Genomic DNA, 21492 nt, shown 5'->3' with positions numbered 1-21492 from the left:
GAAGTAATGAAACGGTTGTCACATTATAAAACTGATTACAAGAGAACGTTTTTAACACATCTTGGATATGGTCGGCATGTTCTAGCTAAAGAAATCATTAAATTAGAAATGAAAAAGACAAAAGTTATGGGATGAGGTTAAATATGAAACTGTTAACTTCCAGAAAACTTTCCTTTATGCAGCTAATCGGATTCATTCCACATGGAGGATCAGGGAGGGATCTGATCTCAATGCGTTTTTCTGTCTATACAAACATTTCTGTCTGTCCCTCAATTCATTTCTTCATGATCTGACCATCCAGCCACAACCTCTGCAGAAACATTTGGGTTAAATTAATAATGAGGTTCAACTTTAACATGGACTGGGAACCCACACATCCTGGACACAAACTCTTTCTACAAAACACAGCATATATGCATATGTTTACAAGATGAACAAAATGTAATATTTTTATATCTGTACATGTTTATATTGTAAACATCTTTACACTGAGCTCAAAGCAGAATGAACCTTGCTTGGGTTCACCAGCGTGGTGAGAAAAGCTGATTCTGATTTCACTCTTCCTATCAGTGACAGGGAGAAAGTGCTGAACATTTAATTAAGGAACATTCAATGTTCTCATTCTGTAATAATTTGGTCACATTTGCAAAGTCTCCTTACAGAAAAAGTTGGAAAGAACATTATAATGTCATAGTTGTAAATAGTGCTCTTTAACAGTTCACCCATTTCTTTGGATGAAATAAATGATGTAATAATTTAGAAAGAAACAAATTTAAAACATATTATTTCTGTTAAAATTTTGGATTTAAATAATCAGAAAATTTGCTTCTCATTCATCTTTATTTAGATGTTGTGACAAACCCTTTATTATATGCACTTGGCTTTACTTCTGTACCATTGTTCATTTGCTAAGAATGAAATGAAAGTTAGATCAGAGTGAGCCATCTTCGTTTTCCCACTCCTCTCTGGTTCCCAGCAGGACAGTCACATGACGCAGGAGGAGAACCTCCTGACTCCTGCTCCTCCTCTTTCCCATCAGCTCCTCGGTGTTTGGATCTCCGTTCGCAGCAGAGACATGGCGGACACAGCCCGGGACCCTCCACCGGACCGAACCGACTTCCATGAGGTGGAGGACGGGGAGGACCTGTTCCCGGAACCGAGCGCCGCCACCCCGGAGGTGAGACGGGAGGGAGGCGGGCGGGAGGCGGCGGGGCGATGGAGGGGAGGCCGAGGGCAGGGCGTGATGGCTCCGGCTGACAGCAGAGGAAACTCCGCTGAAATCCAGGCTGGATGAAGGAGTTCTGGTTCCGATCCGTTCTAGAGGAGAAACGGGATTTTATCTCCAAAAGTGGCCTTCGCTGCCACACGTACAGGAGCCCATTAGGGTCAAAACGCCCTGCGAATAAACGCGCTGGTCAGGTGACGGTCACACAGGTGAGCGTGGTGGTGCCTTCAGGGGAGGCAAGGAAAAAAGAAACAGCTAAAATGTAGCATTCTGCTGTTCTGAAACCTGGTTTTTATTTCCAACAATAATGAAAGACAAATAACATTAAAGAATAAAGACACGAGTTTAACAGTCAGAAAGAAAATAAAACCTTGAAGCTGAAGCTGGTGTGTAAATGACAGCGCTGCTGTTGAAAGTTATAATCTTTGACTTTTGGCCCATGAATAAACCAAAGCTTGGCTGTTTCTGAGGGAAAGTTGAAGGATGTTGCCTTTCTATCTGAGGGACCGTTGAGCGATAACGTGGCTGATCTGGGTTTGGTTTGGGTTCTGAACATCTTCGTCACACTATAAACAATAATTATAAAAATATCATCAGCCTCTGAAGGCTGGAGTTTCCTGCTGCTTCAGAGAGGAACCGTGTTTCTCCTGGGGAGAGGATTCTTCTTGTTGCTTGAAGATGTTTGAATTTGATGTTTTTAAAGTCAAATCTCCTCTGAAGTGAAGCTGGATGAGCTTTGTGCTGCTCTGTGAGGTCAGCATGAAGAAACCAACAGCAACAGGGTTTATGACCCTTCAGCTTTATGGGATGAAGAAGTGAAATCACAAACTTGCTGTTATGTTTAGGAGAGCAAGTTTATAGATTCACCTGGTGGTTCAGAAATGCTTGAATTGGACTTTCAGAACCTGAGCTGAGCAGAAGCAGCTGGAGGTCCAGCTTTGGTTTTATTTCTAACAGTTTGGACTTTTTTCCTGTCTAGTTTCTGAATTAAACACTTTTTTAAAAATATTTTTTTTTGCTGTTTAGATACAAAACAGTCGATTCAGCAACGTTTCTGAGTTTCCAATAGGTGACTCAAGAAAGGTGTCAAAATGACAACATTATGGATGATCACATCAATTACTGGAGCTATTTATCGTCCAGGAAAATTTGTGATCCCGACAGGGTTAGGGTAAGAAGTGGGGTTAGGGGAAGGGTTAGGGGTTAGGGTCAGGGTTAGGCTGGACCGGGTCGCCTTCCTGGGCGGTTGGACCCATTTTATCCTTCAGATCTGCTTTAATCCTGCATGGAAAGGATTCAACACATCAGAACCAGTCCTCTGAGGTTTGGTCCAGTTGACATGATGCTCCGTGTCCTGAACAGGAACCGCGGCTCCTGCAGAGGTTTGGATAAAACTTTATTGCTGCAGAAACACAAACGGTGACAAACAAATGAATCAGGAGCAGAAATGGGTTATCAGGACTTAATGCCAGTTCAGAAACAAACCACACAGCATGCAGCATTTTATATACACACACACACACACACACACACACACACACACACACACACACACACACACACACACACACACACACACACACACACACACACAGATAGAGGCTGGTTGTCCTCTTTTGTCCTGTCAGCACTTTGGATTTCATTACTGGTGATGATTGTCTTCCTCAAGTTTTACAGCAGCTATTCAATGATGTGTGTGTGTGTGTGTGTGTGTGTGTGTGTGTGTGTGTGTGTGTGTGTGTTTATAGTGTCGCTACTTCACAAAGCCTCATTAAATGGATGAAGGACATTTTATTCCCTTTAAGATGGACCGGGTTCAGGTCCATTTCTGATTAACCTGTGATTCCTCCTGTTAGCTCCTGTTTCCTCCTGTTTCCTCCTGTTACCTCCTGTTACCTCCTGTTAGCTCCTGTTAGCTCCTGTTACTTCCTGTTAGCTCCTGTTACCTCCTGTTAGCTCCTGTTAGCTCCTGTTACCTCCTGTTAGCTCCTGTTAGCTCCTGTTACCTCCTGTTTCCTCCTGTTAGCTCCTGTTACCTCCTGTTAGCTCCTGTTAGCTCCTGTTTCCTCCTGTTTCCTCCTGTTAGCTCCTGTTACCTCCTGTTAGCTCCTGTTAGCTCCTGTTTACCTCCTGTTTCCTCCTGTTAGCTCCTGTTACCTCCTGTTAGCTCCTGTTAGCTCCTGTTACTTCCTGTTTCCTCCTGTTAGCTCCTGTTTCCTCCTGTTAGCTCCTGTTTCCTCCTGTTAGCTCCTGTTTCCTCCTGTTTCCTCCTGTTCAGCTGGGTTCTTATTGGATTAAGAATTGCTGCAAATATGAAGCACAGAAAATGTTTTGCTTTATTATAGGAACATTTATAACATGAAATTTTTCCCTTGTCTGGTGTGTAATGAGAAATAATCAGTATTTAAGAATTATTTATTTGAAATAAGTTCTATATGTTGCTGAAAAGGTACAAGCTATTTTTGTGCAGCACAAGCCTTCACTGTATTCATGTTAAGTCATTTCAGTATTTATTTAGTGTTTTTTTAGCTGCAGATGCTTCAGTTGCTTTATTACATTTTACGCAAAATCAATTCTTATTTAAAAAAAGGATTTGAATTGTTTATTTTGCATTTTTACATTTTTGATATTGTATAAAATAAGATTAGGTAATTTTAAATAATTTTTATTTGAGTACTTGATTAATCATTAGAACAATCAATTGGCAAAATAATTGCAGCCTTAGTCAAAAAAATTAGGACTGCAACTAAACATTTATAATTTGAGCTCAAAATGAATTTAAATATATAGTTTATTGTGAAGTTTTATCAATGTCAGATTTGTTTATAAAGCTCTTTTTGAAACAGGTGTTTCACCAAAAACAAAAAGTTGATGAAAATAATAATAAATAATATTATGTCACTATCTCTGAACTTCAGGACCCAGATTACAACAGATTCTGTTTTAGATGATATAAAATGTTTATTTTCTAATTTGTTTGAACCTTCAGATCAGTTTTTGTGTTTCTTGCTTCATCAGTTTGTTTCTCAATGATTTCACTCATTTTCATTCTTATTCTGCTTTTAACGTGACGTTTCCTCCTGTGTTTCCTTCTCGCATTGCTGAGTAAGAAGTGAGGAAGTCGACCGTTATCATCACTCATTATCATCCTCAGTCGTTCATCCTCTCCTCTTTTATGTCCTGTCAGCTAATCTGTCCGTCTTGTCCTTCCTTTGCTCTTCCTGGACTCCAGCTGTGAGGCCGGTTCCGTTTCTGCCTCTCCAGGCTTGATGTTTTTAATCTGACCTGAGAAACCTCCACCTGCTGCCAGACACACCCAGCAACACGTCTGCCATCTGCAGCAGCACGAAAAACGATGCTGCAGTTTAGTTTCAGCTGCATCGCAGGAGCGTTGCTGGGTTCAGGCGAAGGACGCAGCATGTTGGTCCTGCACTGACTCAGCAGGAGAGTTGTGTCACTCTGTGGTTTAGTAACTGTTAACTGCTGCAGTTTGACTTCATTTATAAGCTTTTTATGGCATAAAATAAATCTGGGAATATTTTTCTGTTAACTAGCAAAATTAAATTGGAAATAAAATAATGTTTTTACATTAGTCTTAAAAATGCTACTGAGCTGGAATCTGTTGCAGTTTCTGCAAAGCAACACATCTAAACACACAAACAAGGAGCAAATGAATTCATGCATTCTGCAAGTTCAGCATTTACTAGTAGAAATTAGAAAACTGTTGGAGGAAAATGAAAAATGTCCCGTTCTGACTGTGAGATGCATGGATTTAGGTTTTCACTCGAATCTTGTTTTTATCGATCAGTCAAGTTCATTAGTCTGATACATTTCAGCAACAGGGCAGTTCAAAGTGCTTCACATCATAAAAACATGGAAATAAAAAAGTTATAAAAACACAACACAGTCACCAACTGAAAAACCAGTAAAAACAAAAAGGAGTGCCATTATCAAAGTCACCAGTACGGATCAGATATCCTGCTCAAAGTTTCATTTAGGTTTCAAAAGCAACTCAACAGACGGGATTTTAGCCCTGGTTTAAAGGAACTCTGTGTTTCAGCTGTTTTTCAGTTTTCTGGAAGTTTGTTGGCTGTTCATAGAAGCTGATTGCTGCTTCTCCATGTTTGGTTCTGGGTGGAGAGAAGAACCAGAACCAGCAGGTTGATCCAACAACAGCATCAATTTCTAAAGTACCAGCAGGAGTTTAAAGTCTCAGTGAAGCCCTGTAGAACTGGGTGGTGTAGAACTAGAACTAGGTGGTGTAGAACTAGAACTGGGTGGTGTAGAACTAGAACTAGGTGGTGTAGAACTAGAACTGGGTGATGTAGAACTGGGTGGTGTAGAACTGGGAGGTGTAGAACTGGGTGGTGTGCTCCATCTTCCTGGCTTTAGTCAGAACCAGCTGCAGCAGGTTCTGGATCTGCTGCAGCTGGAGGATTTCTCATGGTTAGTCAGAAAGCTGCAGCTTCCTGCAGCATCTCATCCATCAGCTGCTTCAGATTAAACTCCAAACTGAGGCTTCGTCTCCTCATATCTCTCTCACCGAGTGGAAAACAGGCTCACTTGGATCTGCTTACAGATCCTTTTCACCTCCCTAGGAGCCGCAGCGCTCCGAGTGTCAGCAGGATGGATGACACACGATGGGAAGGTTTATCAGCTTCTTCTCTGCTGCTCACTGCAGAGCAGGAAGAAGTTTTCTCATGTTTTCTCATGAGGTCCTCATGTTGTATGAGGAATAAATCAGATTCTCCTCCTGCACTAACGCTGGTTTTCTGGGTGATGAAGCCTGGATGATGTTTTAGCTGTGACTGATGCGAGTGCGTGTATCTGTGTGAATAAATGAGAATTGAAGGTGTTTCTGTCTGACTGTCTCGCTCTCCTGTGTTCGGTCATGTTCTGAACTTCGCCTGCTCTGAGAATCGGCTGCAGCTTCTTCCTGCTCCTTCAGGAGGAAACCGCATCAACGACTCGAACTCCAGGGATTCACATCACATTTCTACCATTTAATGCTCATAAACACCTAATTTGACCTGTGTTGAAAACCTTGCTGCCTCTGATTTAGTAAAGAAACATTATGACCACATGGAGTCATTAACTGCTTTGGTTTGTTGTCTGAAGATGGATCTTCAACTAAGATCCATCAGCTGCTTGAGAACAAACAGACTGTTTGACATGGAGGATCAATATTAATACTGCGCTGCTAAAAACTACTGTTTCATTTTCCCCAATTATTACAGTCATCAGGGAAACTTTCCTTCTTCTGGAGTTTAGGGAAATGACAGAAAATGGAACGAAATGAAACTTCCTGTTTAAGCTTAAAAATATGATTATAGAAAATGTTGATCAGTTCTAATCTCTGCAGTTTGATGAAATGTTTCCATTACAATTAGGGTTTAAAATTGAATAAAAGGGTTTTTAGTAATGCTGTTTATAAAGAAGTTAACTTCACTTGTTCTGAAAATCTCATCATGAACATTTTTACCTTTATTTTCATCCAAATCAGACGAGTTTAAAAAGCACAAACCAAACTAGTAAATAGTTTCTGGGATTATTTCAGAGATCCTGGGTTTGGGTTTCAGTTCAGCTCTGAGGTAAAGAGCCCGGCATGTTCGTTTGGTTTTTAAGTTGCTTTAAGTCTCTGTGTCTGTGTGTTTAGTCACAAGCAGCCAGTCTGTCTGCTGTGGACGTCAGCACCAACGCAAACGGACCCAAGCTGGACTCGTTTTTTGATGATGACAACGAGGATCTGTTCGCAGGTACGAACACAGGATAAAAATAACAACAAATAGGTTATTTTAGTTTATCTTTGCTCAAAGTCTGGAGGGTTTCCAGTGAAGGTCAGTGACCAAGAGACAGAAGAAGAAGAAGAGGTGGAATATAGCGAAATGATCGCCACTATCAGGGGGCGCCACTATCGCCACTATCAGGGGGCGCCACTATCTGCTGTGGCGCCCCCTGTAGGCAGCAGAAGGAAACATTGAACAGTTTTAGTTTTTTTTTCATTTTGTCTCGTCACCAACATTGAAGAAAAGTTATTCTTAAGTAAAATTATTTGTAGTTTCTGTATTCAGAACTTACATTATACATCATTACTGTTAATGATGTTAATACAATATTTTAACACATTGTTATTGTATTGGATGGTTTGTTCAAGGTTATGATACCATCTGAATTTCATCCCATTTAATTTCTTACTCTGATAAAAAAAAAAGTGGATAATAAAAATATCATGGGATATTTATGAGCCATGTTGTCAATGAGAGCTGCTGTTTTTCTTTTAAATAGGGAAATGACCAAGTGATCAGTGTGTGTGTGTGTGTGTGTGTGTGTGTGTGTGTGTGTGTGTGTGTGTGTGTGTGTGTGTGTAGAGGCTACAGAGGAAGTGTCGTTGGACAGTCCAGAGAGAGACGTCTTGCTGTCTGACGGCCCGTCGCCCGCCATCACTCCCATCACGCCCCCAACCTCCGTGATAACGCCTCGCATTGGCCACACGCATGACGACATGTTCACACACTCCTCCTTTGACGAAGTAATCACACACACACACACACACACACACACACACACACACACACACACACACACACACACACAGTGTTTTACTTTAAATATGAAAAGCTTACAATAAAAGTTTCATATAAAAACTGAAGGTATTTTATTTCTGTTTCCTGTAGATTGAAGAGGAAGACGGTGGAGATTCGTTCGACATCCACATATCGGTGTCAGATCCTGAGAAAATTGGTGGGTTCTCGCTGATGAAGTGTTTCTGAAATAACTCGGCATGTCCAAACATTAAGAGATGAAACAAGGAGTTGGGCAGAACAAGCGCGTTGATGCAGTGGAGCCACCTGGAGGTTCCACGTGTCACTGCAGTTACATTTCCCACAGAGCAGCAAAAGCTTCATTGTTTGTTCACACATCCTACACGTTTGTTCACACATCTTGCAAAGTTTAAATTTCTGGATCTAAAATTAATGCCTTAACGTTTCATACTCATGAAAAAGTAACGTTTCCTTCAATATATTAATCAAATTTCTTGGATTTTGTTGTAACATGACTATTTAATCTCATATAATCATGTATTTTATAAAATTTCTTTTAATTGTGGGAATTTTTTTGTCTTGCCAAATGTTGAGTCACACACAGATGTTTTGTTTTGTGACCAGCTGCTGATGCAACCTTGCTTGCTAGCTTTTTCAGTGTGTGTTGGTTCAAATCCATGACACACTCAGTACATTTCTGTCATGAAACGCATGTTAAATTTCCTTCATAAAAGCCTTAAGATGTGTTGAACTGGAGTTTTTATATGTTCACTAACACTCAACTTGGTCCTGCTGATTTAATGAGTTTAAACATTAAATCAGCAGCAGCAAATAAACGCTTAATATTCAGCTTAACCTGTTAACTGAACTCTATTCTTCCTTCAAGCGCCGGTTATTCTATTCATCAGTTTCTGTTTTAAAGCATCGTGTCATGAAACAAGCAGAGCCGTTCAAGCTGGTGTCTGTGTTTCAGGTGACGGTATGAACGCATACATGGCCTACAAGGTGACAACGAAGGTGAGTTCCTTCAACATGATCCCTTCTCCAGGTCAAATCAGAGCCTCGGTGCAGAAAAATGCTCCTTGATGACATATTTTTACCTACTAATGTTTTATTTTTAGCCTGCATCACTCTGTTAGACGACGGTTTATTTTAGGAAAGCTTTGATCAAAAAGATGCGTTTTGATAACTTCTCTCTGCAAATCTCCACTGCTTAGCTCAGTGAACATGTTTCCAGACCTCCATGATGTTCTGTGGTTGGCTCCGTCACAGAACCAACTGCCTAAATGATTTTAAAAGCTTTTAAAATCATTTCTGTGTCTGTCGCTCCCAGACCTCCATGTCTCTGTTTAAGCAGAGAGACTTCGCAGTTAAAAGGCGTTTCAGTGATTTTCTGGGTCTGCACAGTAAACTGGCCTCCAAGTACCTGCACATAGGGTACATCGTTCCCCCGGCACCGGAGAAAAGCATTGTGGGTAAGCTGAACTGGAACCATGACAGTTCTGAGCTTTTAGTCACAGAGATTATCAGCTTTGCATCAAAACTGGTGGAGGATTTCTGATCCCTGACAAGCAGTTCTCAATAATTTACTGGACAGTCAGAATGTTGGGAAGTTTTTAAAGTTTTCTCTTACATAAATATTGTTAAATATCTTAAATATTTGTTCTTTTCTGCAGGGATGACCAAAGTGAAGGTTGGGAAGGAGGATCAGTCATCCAACGAGTTTGTGGAGAAAAGGAGATCCGCACTAGAGAGGTACAAAGAGGAGCAACAAACACATGCAGTTCATTATAAAACCGTTTTTATTTTAAATTTGTTACTCATTTTAAAAGTGATATCTGCTGCTATATTTATTTTAATAATTTGGTTATGAAGTAATAAAGAAGCTTCAAAAACTAAACATATTTCCATCAGTTGTTCAACATAATCCTGATATTTTATTTAGTAAAGCTGCACAACTCTGGCTTTGAAATATGTAGTGCAAAGAATTACGGTTTAAAAAATAGAGATGCACTATGAACATTTTGTTCTGTTAATTGTTTAACTGCTACTAGCATTAATTACACTAACAGTTCTAATATCTAGAGATGATTTTGGTGAGCGCTGCTACGACCCAATAACAACACTGATCACTGAACTACTGGTAATTTGCTAACAGATGCTCGTTGTGGACGCTGGTAATTCAGAAACAGAAAATGTTCCTTTGATTTAAAATTAGCACCTCAGACAAAATCAGTAGGTTTACAGCTGACAGTCATTTGTTAGCAGCTAATTGTGTTAATTACCGTCGCTTTGCCAGCAGTGCTAACAGGCTAACTGCTAACAGTGCTAACAGGCTAACTGCTGCTAACCTCACATACATCATCTAATCATTATTAAATTAATTTTGTCAGCAATAGTTGCTGCTAACAAAATTAGCAATTTTAACAAATCTAGAAGTGATCAGCAGCCAATCACTAATTTCTATTTTGTTAGAAATCAGACACAGCTGATATTCTGAATGAAAACATTTTATTTATAACTTATGCAGAAAACATGAATACTTTCCGTGTAAATAAAAAACTGAGTTTTAACCTAAACTGTCCAGAAAGGTGAAAAATGCTGCCATTGTATGTCTGCGTATTAAAGTTCAATGAGATCAGAACAGTAAAGGCTGAAAGGTTAAACTACAAATATTAGATCCATCATTATCACAACACACATCCTGTTTGCATGTCGAATACTGAGGAGGCGGGTCGGCGTTGACATTCTGCTGCCCTTTATTGACGCCGTGTGACTGGCAGGAAGGTCAGCGGAGACAGCTGATGTTGCTCAGAGAGACAGAACTACATGCTGATGGACAAACACTCAGAAACGCTTAATGAGGAGGACAAACATCCTCACTCGGGAAATTTAGGAAACACATTTTTCTTTTTTGTCATAAACTGAATATTTATGATTTTGTGACCTTGTTTGTGTCTCATTATTGGTTTCCCAGCTTCACGCAGCTGAAAATGGCTGAAAAGTAAAGTTGGATGCTTGGCAGCAGTGGAGCAAACAGGAAGCTGCCCTGCATCACAACCCAGATGGAGTAAACGCTGCTCTTCCTCTTCTGATCAGTGTTTCCTCCCTGCTCCAGGTATCTGATGAGGACAGTCAAACATCCCATCCTGCTGAAGGATCCTGACGTCCTGCAGTTCCTGGAGAGCACCGAGGTAAATCAGACGCTTTCGCAGCGCGCTCATTATCGCCACATTTCTGCCTCATCTGGAGCCCCTTTTAATAAAAAAGACAAAGAGCAGCATCAATACTTGGAAACTGCTGCTGGTTGTGCTTCACTGCAGAAAATCAACACCTGCAAACTGCTGCTGTCTGAGCTCCAAATTGGAAGTTTGTTGCTTTACCTCCAAATTGAAAACACACATTTTGTTTGATTTTACCCAAAACCATCTTTACTTGGTAATAAAACGTCATCATTTGTGCTCCTGTCCTCCTACAGAGGGAAATCTGTCCCCAGGAAGCTGAATAACTGCCAATCCAAAACAAAATATGGGTAATAAAATCCCTCAGTGATGCAGGAGGGTTCGGGTTGTTTGGTTCATCATTTCAGGAACTTTTAAAACAAACAGTCAGAATCCTGGGTCAGGATTTAGATGGTCCAATGAAACCAGCATTTATTGGCCAGAGCTTTCTCCTCCTACTGTAGGTTAAAATATATTACTGCTACTTTTAGTATCATGCTGTCCGGTTTTATGAAAAAACCTCTAAGACCGATATTTGTTATTGTGTTTAAAAAGATTTATTGTGTTTTTTGTCATTTTTAGCCCTGCAGGTTGCAGATTTCTGCTGAACATCCTTTCCTGACATTTAAAGTTGAACTTTTGGTTTCACCGGGGCTGTGATCAGGACAAACTTAAAGCTGTGATGCTGCCAACTTCATCATTTTGTTGCTATTTTTAGCAACTTGTCGGATTTGCTAGATACTCTAAAAAAGAAAAAAAGCAACTAGCAAAAAATCAACTTTGTTCTTTCTTATAAGAGACTTTTATGGACATTAACTAGTCGACTGTCAGAACCGATAGGAAAATCCACCTGCAGTAGCCACTGTTCAACCCATAGAGGGCAGCACTGAGAAGGTTTCAGGCTCATAATAACAGAATTAGGAAAATTTACATGAAAACTTAAAAATAATTCTTCAGAAACATAAAGATCCTCCCTTAAGAACATATTGTTTATCTGCAAAAAAGCTGATTTTAATAAATGAATGAGTTTAGATTAGAGGCCATAATCTATATGTTCGCCCAATTAATACACAAACATTTTGCATTTTAGTTGCTCAGTTTTGGAATGTCTTATTTTCTCTAATTCAAACTTGAACCACTGTGACAGATGATGGATTATAATCCATTTTCAACCCGACTCAAACCTGGCAGATAATCTAAATTATGAAATTAAATTTTCCTGCTCTGAGTTTTGGGCAGGAGGATCATTAAGTGGAACCAAACGTCCCTCAGCCTCTGGTTTTACTTTATACCTAAAAACCTTGAGCTTAAAAGTACTAAAACCTCCAACTGCTGCTGTCAGCAGTAAATTAATTTATTCCATCATTTATTTTGTTTCTTTCATCGTAATGCTTTTTATCTTCAGCGAATATAATCAGCTTCACCAGTACAGTGAAATTTGACTGCAGTATTTGTTGAGTTTAACTTTTAGAAGCAGATAAATAACACTTTGCTCTGAAAAAGGCTGAAAACTCGGATGTCTTTGTTTTGTTTTTCCCAACAAGGTCAAACCAGAGATCCTGTGAAAACTAGCGCAGCTTTAAGAGCCGCCGACGTTTCCCGATTTATTTCCACTCACACTTAATGGCCTGCAGCGTGTCGTCCTGTCGCCGGACCGATCCGGCCTGGTTCCTGTCGACCCGACGCCTGACTGCGGCCGGGATTGTTCTGGCTCCGATAAATGGCTGCGTGTCACAGATCCATCAGATCTGAGCGCGGCGTTCCGTCCGGTCCGGTTAATGAAACACGAGCGGACGAGACGCAATTTAGATCTACTTTACTCCGTCCCTCCCTCACCGAGGCCCCGGGGACTCGGCCGCCCCTCTGCGCCGCCGCCGCCGCTCCGGCTAAATGAGATCTGAGCGGCCGGGAGGGGAAGAGGTAAAACTTTACCAAAATGAAGAAAAATGAGCCTGTTTCCCACTTGATCTGATTGGTTCTGCTGCGGCTACAGTTGCTCTGCACATAAAGTGGCTGATTTAGGAGCAAGAAAACATCAGCAGCGTTCCAGGAGAGAGAAACGGAAATGATAATTAAATAAAAGAACGAGAGCCTCAGAAAAATCAGCAAAATAACCAGAAAACGGATTAAGTTTGAGTTTGTGTTGCAGCTGCCGCGCGCCGTCAACACCCAGGCTCTGAGCAGCGCCGGGATCCTGCGGATGGTCAACAAGGCCGCCGACGCCGTCAACAAGATGACCATCAAGATGAACGAGTCGGACGCCGTGAGTGCAAGAAAACAGGGATGAACAGAGAGGGAAAAGGAAGGAAAAGGAGCCTGGATGCAGAGTGGAGAGTAAATAAGGAAGTTAAAGGACGGATGGAGAGATGGAGACGACTCAGAGGCTAAAGAGACAGGAGGGAAAGTTACTGGGAAACAGGAAGAAGGAATCAGATAGGAAAAGAAAAATGTGAGTTGTGACAAATGAAGAAAGATGGAAGGAATATAAAGATGTGAAGGGAAAGATGAGGGAGAAGCACAGAGGAGGCAGCAGAAACTAAAATAGAAGGAAGAATAGACTAAACATTAAAGGAGAGCAGTGGCTGAAAACTTCTGCTCAGGATTCAGTTCTGAAAACTGGGAGGAAATTTCATCAGATTCTGTTTGTTTCTGCATCAGTGGTTCGAGGAAAAGCAGCAACACTTTGAGAATCTGGACCTGCAGCTCAAGAAGCTTCACGCCAGCGTGGAGTCGCTGGTCTGTCACAGGAAAGGTACACTTCCTGTTACCAAAATAAAAGCATATGAACTAGTTTGGCTTTTATGCGTTTAAAAACGTCAATATTGAGAGATTTGTTGTGATGTTGTTGCTTGTCCTAAAAAATAAAATATGACCTGGTAGCTTTTTGAGTCTTTATGAAATAAATCAGTAAAGTTTAGTTTTAGCTGTAATTGGTTGGAAATCAAAACAGAAATATTTAGAACTTTACGAGGTCGATAGGTCGTCCTGACGTACGGATCAGACTTTGCGTTCTTCCTCCAGAGCTGTCTGTAAACACGGCGCAGTTCGCCAAGTCGGCGGCCATGTTGGGGAACAGCGAGGACCACACGGCCCTGTCCAGAGCTCTGTCCCAGCTGGCCGAGGTGGAGGAGAAGATCGACCAGCTGCACCAGGACCAGGCCAACGCCGACCTCTACCTGTTCTCTGAGTTACTGGGCGACTACGTCCGGCTGATCGGCGCCGTCAAGGTACGACCGCTGGAAACATCCTGCAGGGAAATCTAAAGACTCACTTAGATTCTTTATGTTTTCACATCAGACATCAAAAACTCAATTCTATGATCTTCCTGATCTCCATTCTTGAGGTTTAGCCAATCAGAGCCAAGGACGATGAATGGCTCTTCCAGAGCAGCCATTTTGCAAATCCCATCTGATAGCCAGTCAATTAGCGCAGATATTTCAGCTTTTATGGCTGCATTTTCTTTTGAATAATGAAGCTCCAATTTACATTTGTCCTTATTAGCTCTTTAGCATTAGCTTCTTCTAATTAGCATGGTTCCAAAATGTTTGGGGAGAAAAAGTTTCTCACAAATATCCAGTTTGATCCAGATTTGGGTCCTTGAATTGAAAATCCCAATAAAACCTGAGGGGGAAGTGTTTTAAATTTCTGTGGCTTTTATTCTGAAAGTGAGCGTGTTTGTGTCCAGGGAGTGTTTGACCACCGCATGAAGACGTGGCAGAAGTGGCAGGACAGCCAGATGCTGCTGCAGAAGAAACGGGAAGCCGAAGCCAAACTGCAGTTCACCAACAAACCGGACAAACTGCAGCAGGCCAAAGACGAGATCAAAGAGGTGAGAGTCCAGAACCGACCGGGTCCGAACAGAGCTGTGGTTCCAGCTGTCCAGGTTCTACTGGTACCGTCCTGAAACGGATCAGAAAAATATTCGCCTCAACTCATTTTCATCCCTGCTGTGGTTTTCATACAATCACCGTTTAATTTCCTGGATTTGCTTCAGATATTTATTCTCAGATGTTTTTTCTCAGACTTTTCGGCTCGGTGAGAAAAAGTGATGCTGTGGGTTTCCATCAAACACTGGTCATCACCATGGCAACCTTTGTTTCAGCATCTTCTGACATCACTCTGGAGATTTTTTATGATCTGGAAAGATTTTAACTTTTAACAGGAAGTTGAGATTTTGTGGATTTTCCAGATTTTTACAGCCCATAATTATTCATACAGCAGATCTCGATATTAAGTTATTTTAATTTTAACAATAAGTTTATTTCTGGAAATGAGACAGACATCTATCAAATCATAAAAAACAAAAATATCTGTTTTTATTCACATTTTCTGAAAGGAAATGTAAATATATAAAAAATCTGACAGGATTTTCTATGTGGTGATGATCTCCAGATTTTCACTGATTCTCAGAATCGTATCAGGAATTGATCAAAAACTTTAACGTCACTTCAAGTCAGAAGAAACAGTTAAAAGAAACATGAATCTGGCAGCGAATGAATACTTTGCCCTTAACTGGAGTTTTGAAATCAAAGTAATCAACAGATCATGTCGTTGATTTAATCGAATTTAATCCGAAGAACGGCAGAAAGTGTCGACAGTTTTGCAAGCGATCACTCTGGATCACAGCTGGATCACTCTGGATCACAGCTGGATCACTCTGGATCACAGCTGGATCACTCTGGATCACAGCTGGATCACTCTGGATCACAGCTGGATCACTCTGGATCACTCTGGATCACATCTGGATCACAGCTGGATCACTCTGGATCACATCTGGATCACTGGATCACATCTGGATCACAGCTGGATCACTGGATCACAGCTGGATCACTCTGGATCACATCTGGATCACTCTGGATCACAGCTGGATCACTCTGGATCACAGCTGGATCACTCTGGATCACAGCTGGATCACTCTGGATCACAGCTGGATCACTCTGGATCACTCTGGATCACATCTGGATCACAGCTGGATCACTCTGGATCACTCTGGATCACATCTGGATCACTCTGGATCACATCTGGATCACAGCTGGATCACTCTGGATCACATCTGGATCACTCTGGATCACTCTGGATCACATCTGGATCACAGCTGGATCACTCTGGATCACAGCTGGATCACTCTGGATCATTCTGGATCACTCTGGATCACTCTGGATCGTTTCCGGGTCGTTTTGTTTTTTGTTCGTGTTTCATCCACATGAAAACTGTTCATGTAGGTAATTTTCAAACCTCAGGCTGAAACAGGAAGCTCCTCAGTGTTTCCCTTCATCAGGGACCTTTAACTCCAGGTGGCAGATTCTGGAGCGCCCTCTGGCGGTGCGAAGCAACATTACATCTAATTATCATTGGTGCAGTTTCTCCCCCTGGTTTTTCCTCTTTGTTTGCTCTAAGCTGAGTTTGTCTTTCTGACAAGAGGCAGAATGTTGATCTGATCTTTGGAGTGAAGAAACCTGATGCACGTTAATAATTTAGGAGCTGCTCTGATGGAGCCAGACGTCATTGTTTCCTGGACTCTGCAGCGTTTTGCTCTGATCAGCTGAATCCTTTCCCAGTGAAACAAAGCGGATCTCGTCCGGCAGCCAGGAGAAACTCGGCTCAGTCATCCGAAAACTTCTTTTCCTTCCCGTCTGCAGACTTCAGCCCAACTCACAACGACAAACAGGAGAGTCGAAAAGTACTTTATTAGAGCTTCTGTTGAAGCCGTCACCGCACAAATTCACCCGTCAGAACCCAACGCACACACACTCACACACACACTCGGTGAGGGGAGCGAGGTCGGGGGTCGGAGCATGGGGGGGGGGGGGTGCTGTCTGTCAGAGGCTGCAGGCGCAGCGATCGCAGTAGAGTTACAACCCACATTTATTTGGAGTTTCCTGTCAGCAGTCGGGCTTCGGCTCTGACAGCAGAAAACACACAGCGGCTTTTTCTGACGGGAAAACGAGTTTTCCTCGCCGCTGCAGCTGGAAACCTGCAGCTGATCGGAACCGGAGCTGGAGGGAAACCTGGGAGCAGAACCTGGAGGAAACGCAACGAGACACAATGAAAACCCTGCAGGTTCAGCTTTAACCCGGCATAATCAGCAAATTCACTCTGACATTAATGAACAGTTTCTGCTGCGATGCAGAAACTGACAACACATTAAAAAGTTGCATATTTTGATTTAAAAAATTCAGTCATAAATTTACAAAAATATGCAAAAGTAAATAATAAATAATTCTGTCAAAGTAATTTTCCTTTCTTGGTTGAATTAAGAAGAAATAATAACATTTTGAGGGGTTTATTTCTAATCATCATCAATCTTCTCCTCCGCTGTAAACTGGAGCATTAACCCACACTGCCCCCTGTGGGCGCCAAACAGGAACTGCAGTCATCTGGAAAACTGCTGCTGCTCAAAAATCTGCTTAAAATCACTGATGTGCCTAAAACTGGTCAATCAATACATTTGAACCTTAAACTCAATCAATGCAGTATTTAAAAACCAAAACTCAGAAATTTTCAGGGTTTTTTTAATTTTTATTTCTGAGACTTTTTGGCAGAAATGTTCTCCTTGTTGTAAACGTTTGTTTTCAGCTTTAATCCTGTTTAAACTGAGAAAGAAAAGTTTCAGATTCTTAGGAGCAAAAACTGAGGAATATTTCAGAGTATTAACTTCTTCTGCTGCAGACATTTTCTGAACTTTTAAAGTTTTAGTTCATCATTTTTCATAATTTCCACTAAAGGACTGAAATTTACCAACATTTTTCTGTAAGTTTGCAAATTTTCCCTCAGTGGTTTCGTTCTTCCTCGCTGTTTGCTCATCTTTCTGGATCTTCCTCTTTGGTTCTGGAAGCTCTGATTTTATTTTCTCCAGCCTCTTAAATTTTGTTGCATTTTCCTTGCCATGCCTTCCCACCACCAGGAGATTGAGGAGGTAGGCCCCGCCCCCGCCTGTTTCTGTCTGTCCGTGTGCTGCCTGCCTGCTGCCTGCTTGGCGCCTTCATTTGCCTCATTTAGTTCAACATGTTTTTGCTGGTAGTCGTGTCTGTTTTCACATCCATCCATCTGACGAGAGATGAAAAGCTTTAGACTTTTAAAACCTTAATTAGGAAAATACTTCCTGTTTAAGGAGGTTGCTGGTTTAAATCCGAGTCTGCTCTCATTGGTTGAATTCAGTGGCCTGATCAAACCCCGCCCACTAATCTTGCTTTGTCGTTGGGCGAAACGTTGGTCCAGGAGCAGAAGTGAAATGATTTTATTCAGGCCAAAAAGTGACTTAATCAGCATCAAGAAATTACACTGAAGTTTTTAAATGTTCCAATTAATGAAGCTGAACTTAAAGGGCCAGTCCAGATTTACTTACAGTGAGGTTATGTCAAGAGGTTAAGAGCAGTAAATATGTTCCCTGCAGCGAATAACAGTTCATAAACTAAATGAGAATAAATTCATAATAGCAACAAAGTTGTAATTTTATGATAATTCTTGAATCCAAACTTTTTCAAATTAAAGGAGCATCTTGTGAAGTTTTACATTATTTATGTAACTAATAAGGAAAAAGAACCACAGAGACTCTGATCACTTTATACCTCCAGCTCAGATTTGTTCTTTTTAAAATGACTTTTTCTCATAATTTTACAGTTTCATACTCAAAATTTTAAAAAGTCTCTTCGCCATAATGCAGGGGCAACAAAAAATGAAATGACATATTTGTACCAGGCTGTGTGTATTAAATACAAATAAAAACAGGAACTCTGAATATTTTCTGCTTTCTGTGTTTCAGCTGGAGGGAAAAGTCCAGCAGGGCGAGAGAGACTTTGAGCAAATCTCCAAAACCATCCGCAAGGAAGTCAGCAGGTTCGAGGTACGAGTCGGCTTCATTCCCAACCCTTCGCTTTCTGCTCCGAGTTTTAATTCATCCTTGTTTTCCCTGCAGAAAGAGAGAGTAAAGGACTTTAAAATGATCATTGTTAAATACCTGGAGTCGCTGGTTCAAACACAACAGCAGGTAAAACATTTTATATTAAACCTCAGTTTCATTGTTAAGAGTTAAAGTGACTAAAAAAATATTTTTTGTTTGAAATACATTTTTGTGGAAGTTTAAATTAAATAATTTTTATTATTCATCAAAGTTTTGACATCACAATTGTTTTTATTTAAAAAAGCAAAAATTGAAATAAGACAGGAAATTAATATGATGTTGTAAATTTTTCTTTTGTGTCAAATTTTTTTAAATTATTGCTGCAACTTTAATGAGAATCTATTTATGGAAGAAGCAACACAATGGTTTGTTTCCTGGCCTGCAGCTCATTAAATACTGGGAAGCCTTCCTCCCTGAAGCCAAGGCCATCTCATAGAGCCCGCCACCAGAGGGACAGACTACACTACCCATCATGCACCTCTCCTCTCCCTCCTCCTGTTTGAAGCAAAGATGAGGAGCGAGACACATAATCAAAGTGTCTTTTTGCAATTAAAAGAGCAAAGTTCACAGTTTCTGGTTTTGGTTTTTGAACCGATTGATTTATGATTCAGGAAACAACCAAATTCTTATAAAATGTGAAATAAACAGTAATTTCTGTCAGACAGTGAATGCAACACGAGTTTACAACACAGAGCTTTAATCTCACACATCCAAAGCTTTCATTGATTTATTCCAATATCTGACACCAGGGGGCGCTGTATCGGGACGGTTCTATTAAAGGACCATTTCAAATTACCCAAAGGAAGAAAAGTGTTCAGTAAACAAATTTCCTTTTGGATTTATGGAAGCCCATTTTTGTCTAAAAATGTAGAAAATGTTTGAAAATTGAAATGACGGCAGAAAATAAACCTTTGCTAAAATCTTTTGCTTATTTTGCAGAAATACAAAAAACAACAAAGCTTTAATTTTTAACTTTATTTTTTATCCCTGTCAATTAAACAATCAGGTCAGATTATTAATTATCAAGCTGATGTCAAAACCATGCAAACATGGTTCCAAATAAAAATGTCTTGAGATGCTAATATGTTGAAATGGAGGTTTGGCAGCAGTCCAACAGCGAGACGTTGTTCAGTGTTTGTGCCACTAGATGGCGCTGTGTGATTCATAACGTCTGCAAACCTTAGAAGGTTGAACAGTCAGTATTTCGGATTCAAATATTCTCAAAATTCGTCACATTTTTCTGCTTTTCTGGCAACAAGGAGCTTCCGTAGTTAATGAAAAATACTCCATTACCCATGATCCTTGTTGAGATGAGAAGTTTGATTCAGGATTTCCCAAAGAGACGCATAATCCCTGGACTTCAATGAGCTGAAGTGCTCTCTGATTGGTGGTTTCTAATTTTTCACTTTTTTTCTTGTTTTAGTGGGAAAAGTTACTCAGAACGATCCTGAATATCATTTAGAACCAGAACCAAAATCCACCTTTATTCTCTGCATTGAACATGAAGCTTTTTAAACATTTTTTCAAAAACAATCCTTTGCCATCAGCAGAGGAACAATTACAGCTTCTTCAATCAGAGATCATCATCAAGTTATTCCTCTTTGCTATTACTTCCTGTTAAGCCTTTCATAATAAGAGCCTTGTTTCTGTTGCTGTATGATCGAAAGTGAAGGCAACGTTTTTGTTTGAGCCCGAAACTGGAAGAGTCTGGTTCTGTTCGCTGCAGATTTAATAAAAAAGGCTCAATTTACATGATAAAAAACTGAAACATCTGGTAAATTTACAAAATGTGGCTTTTTAAGTGTCCAAAATAAACGAGCGTCTTTTATTTCTAAAAATGTGTTCAGACAAAAATATAAGAGAAACAGGTTGGACTGGATAAAAAGCAGCAATTTTTGTTCAATCAAAAATCGAAAAATGTTTTTTTTTTGTATGATCTTTAAATTGCAGACTGAACAGAAGCAGTTTCTGTTCTTTATGAACCGGGAAAGTGAAGGTGAAGCTGTTATTTTCCTGAAAGTTTGAACTTCTCAGCTGACCGTTTGTCCGTCCCTGAATCAAACTGAAGATGTTTTTTTATGTCTGTGAATCTTTGTGAAAGCTGCAGTTTTACATGTTTTGTAGCAAATTCTGCAGTTTGTTCTGATTTTTTTCATTGATTTTAAATCACATTGCAGAAAAACGTCCAGAATCAGTTTGACCTGAAAGTGTTTTCATCTCTAACTGGTTTAAACCGAAAGAAGAACTGGAAGAAGTTTTGATTTTGAATAATTTAATCTTCTGCATATTTCCAACTCTGCTCATCTGAAATATCAACATTTATTGATTTGTATGAGTTTTTAAAAATCTTTTGCATTCTTGTTAACCGTTGAATGGTTGGAAGGTTTTTGCTGATTTTCTTTTGTATTTTCAAAGACGATGAAATTGTTGATTTGTTTGGGAATCTTTTGATGTGACATTCCTGCAGTGCAGCTGAGCTGATGATTGAAGACTTTAATTACAATAAAGAATGTATCTCATCCTTTATTTCACTGTGTTTTACCTTTAAAGCTTTAATAAAACACACTTTTAAGTGTTGATAGATTTTCTGTCAACTTGTTTCGT

The 21492-nt window shown here is 40.3% G+C and overlaps 1 protein-coding gene across 1 annotated transcript; it reads left to right on the top strand.

Annotated features, from left to right (window-relative positions):
• Positions 1–992: 992 nt before the first annotated feature.
• On the top strand, positions 993–21414 carry snx2 (sorting nexin 2). Its single transcript, XM_055039455.1, has 15 exons — positions 993–1177; positions 6882–6981; positions 7594–7754; positions 7900–7966; positions 8741–8784; positions 9101–9242; positions 9444–9522; positions 10886–10961; positions 13138–13251; positions 13647–13740; positions 14010–14215; positions 14674–14817; positions 18751–18831; positions 18904–18975; positions 19274–21414. The coding sequence occupies exons 1-15, from the start codon at positions 1076–1078 to the stop codon at positions 19322–19324; spliced, it is 1533 nt and encodes a 510-aa protein (XP_054895430.1). The 5' UTR covers positions 993–1075; the 3' UTR covers positions 19325–21414.
• The last annotated feature ends 78 nt before the right edge of the window (positions 21415–21492 follow it).

This window comes from Poeciliopsis prolifica, unplaced genomic scaffold, assembly GCF_027474105.1.
Source record: "Poeciliopsis prolifica strain line A6 unplaced genomic scaffold, Auburn_PproV2 SCAFFOLD014, whole genome shotgun sequence".
NCBI classification, from domain to species: domain Eukaryota; kingdom Metazoa; phylum Chordata; class Actinopteri; order Cyprinodontiformes; family Poeciliidae; genus Poeciliopsis; species Poeciliopsis prolifica.
Note: the sequence above shows the minus strand (reverse complement) of the source record. Positions and strands in the feature narration are given on the sequence as shown.

What these genes read in the sequence shown, in the direction of transcription:
- snx2 (XM_055039455.1), top strand. Translation starts at nt 1,076, where the DNA reads ATGGCGGACACAGCCCGGGACCCTCCACCGGACCGAACCGACTTCCAT. An exon ending in AGTTCCTGGAGAGCACCGAG is followed by an intron (nt 10,962 to 13,137) that starts GTAAATCAGACG and finishes TTTGTGTTGCAG; the next exon opens with CTGCCGCGCGCCGTCAACAC. An exon ending in GGCTGATCGGCGCCGTCAAG is followed by an intron (nt 14,216 to 14,673) that starts GTACGACCGCTG and finishes GTTTGTGTCCAG; the next exon opens with GGAGTGTTTGACCACCGCAT.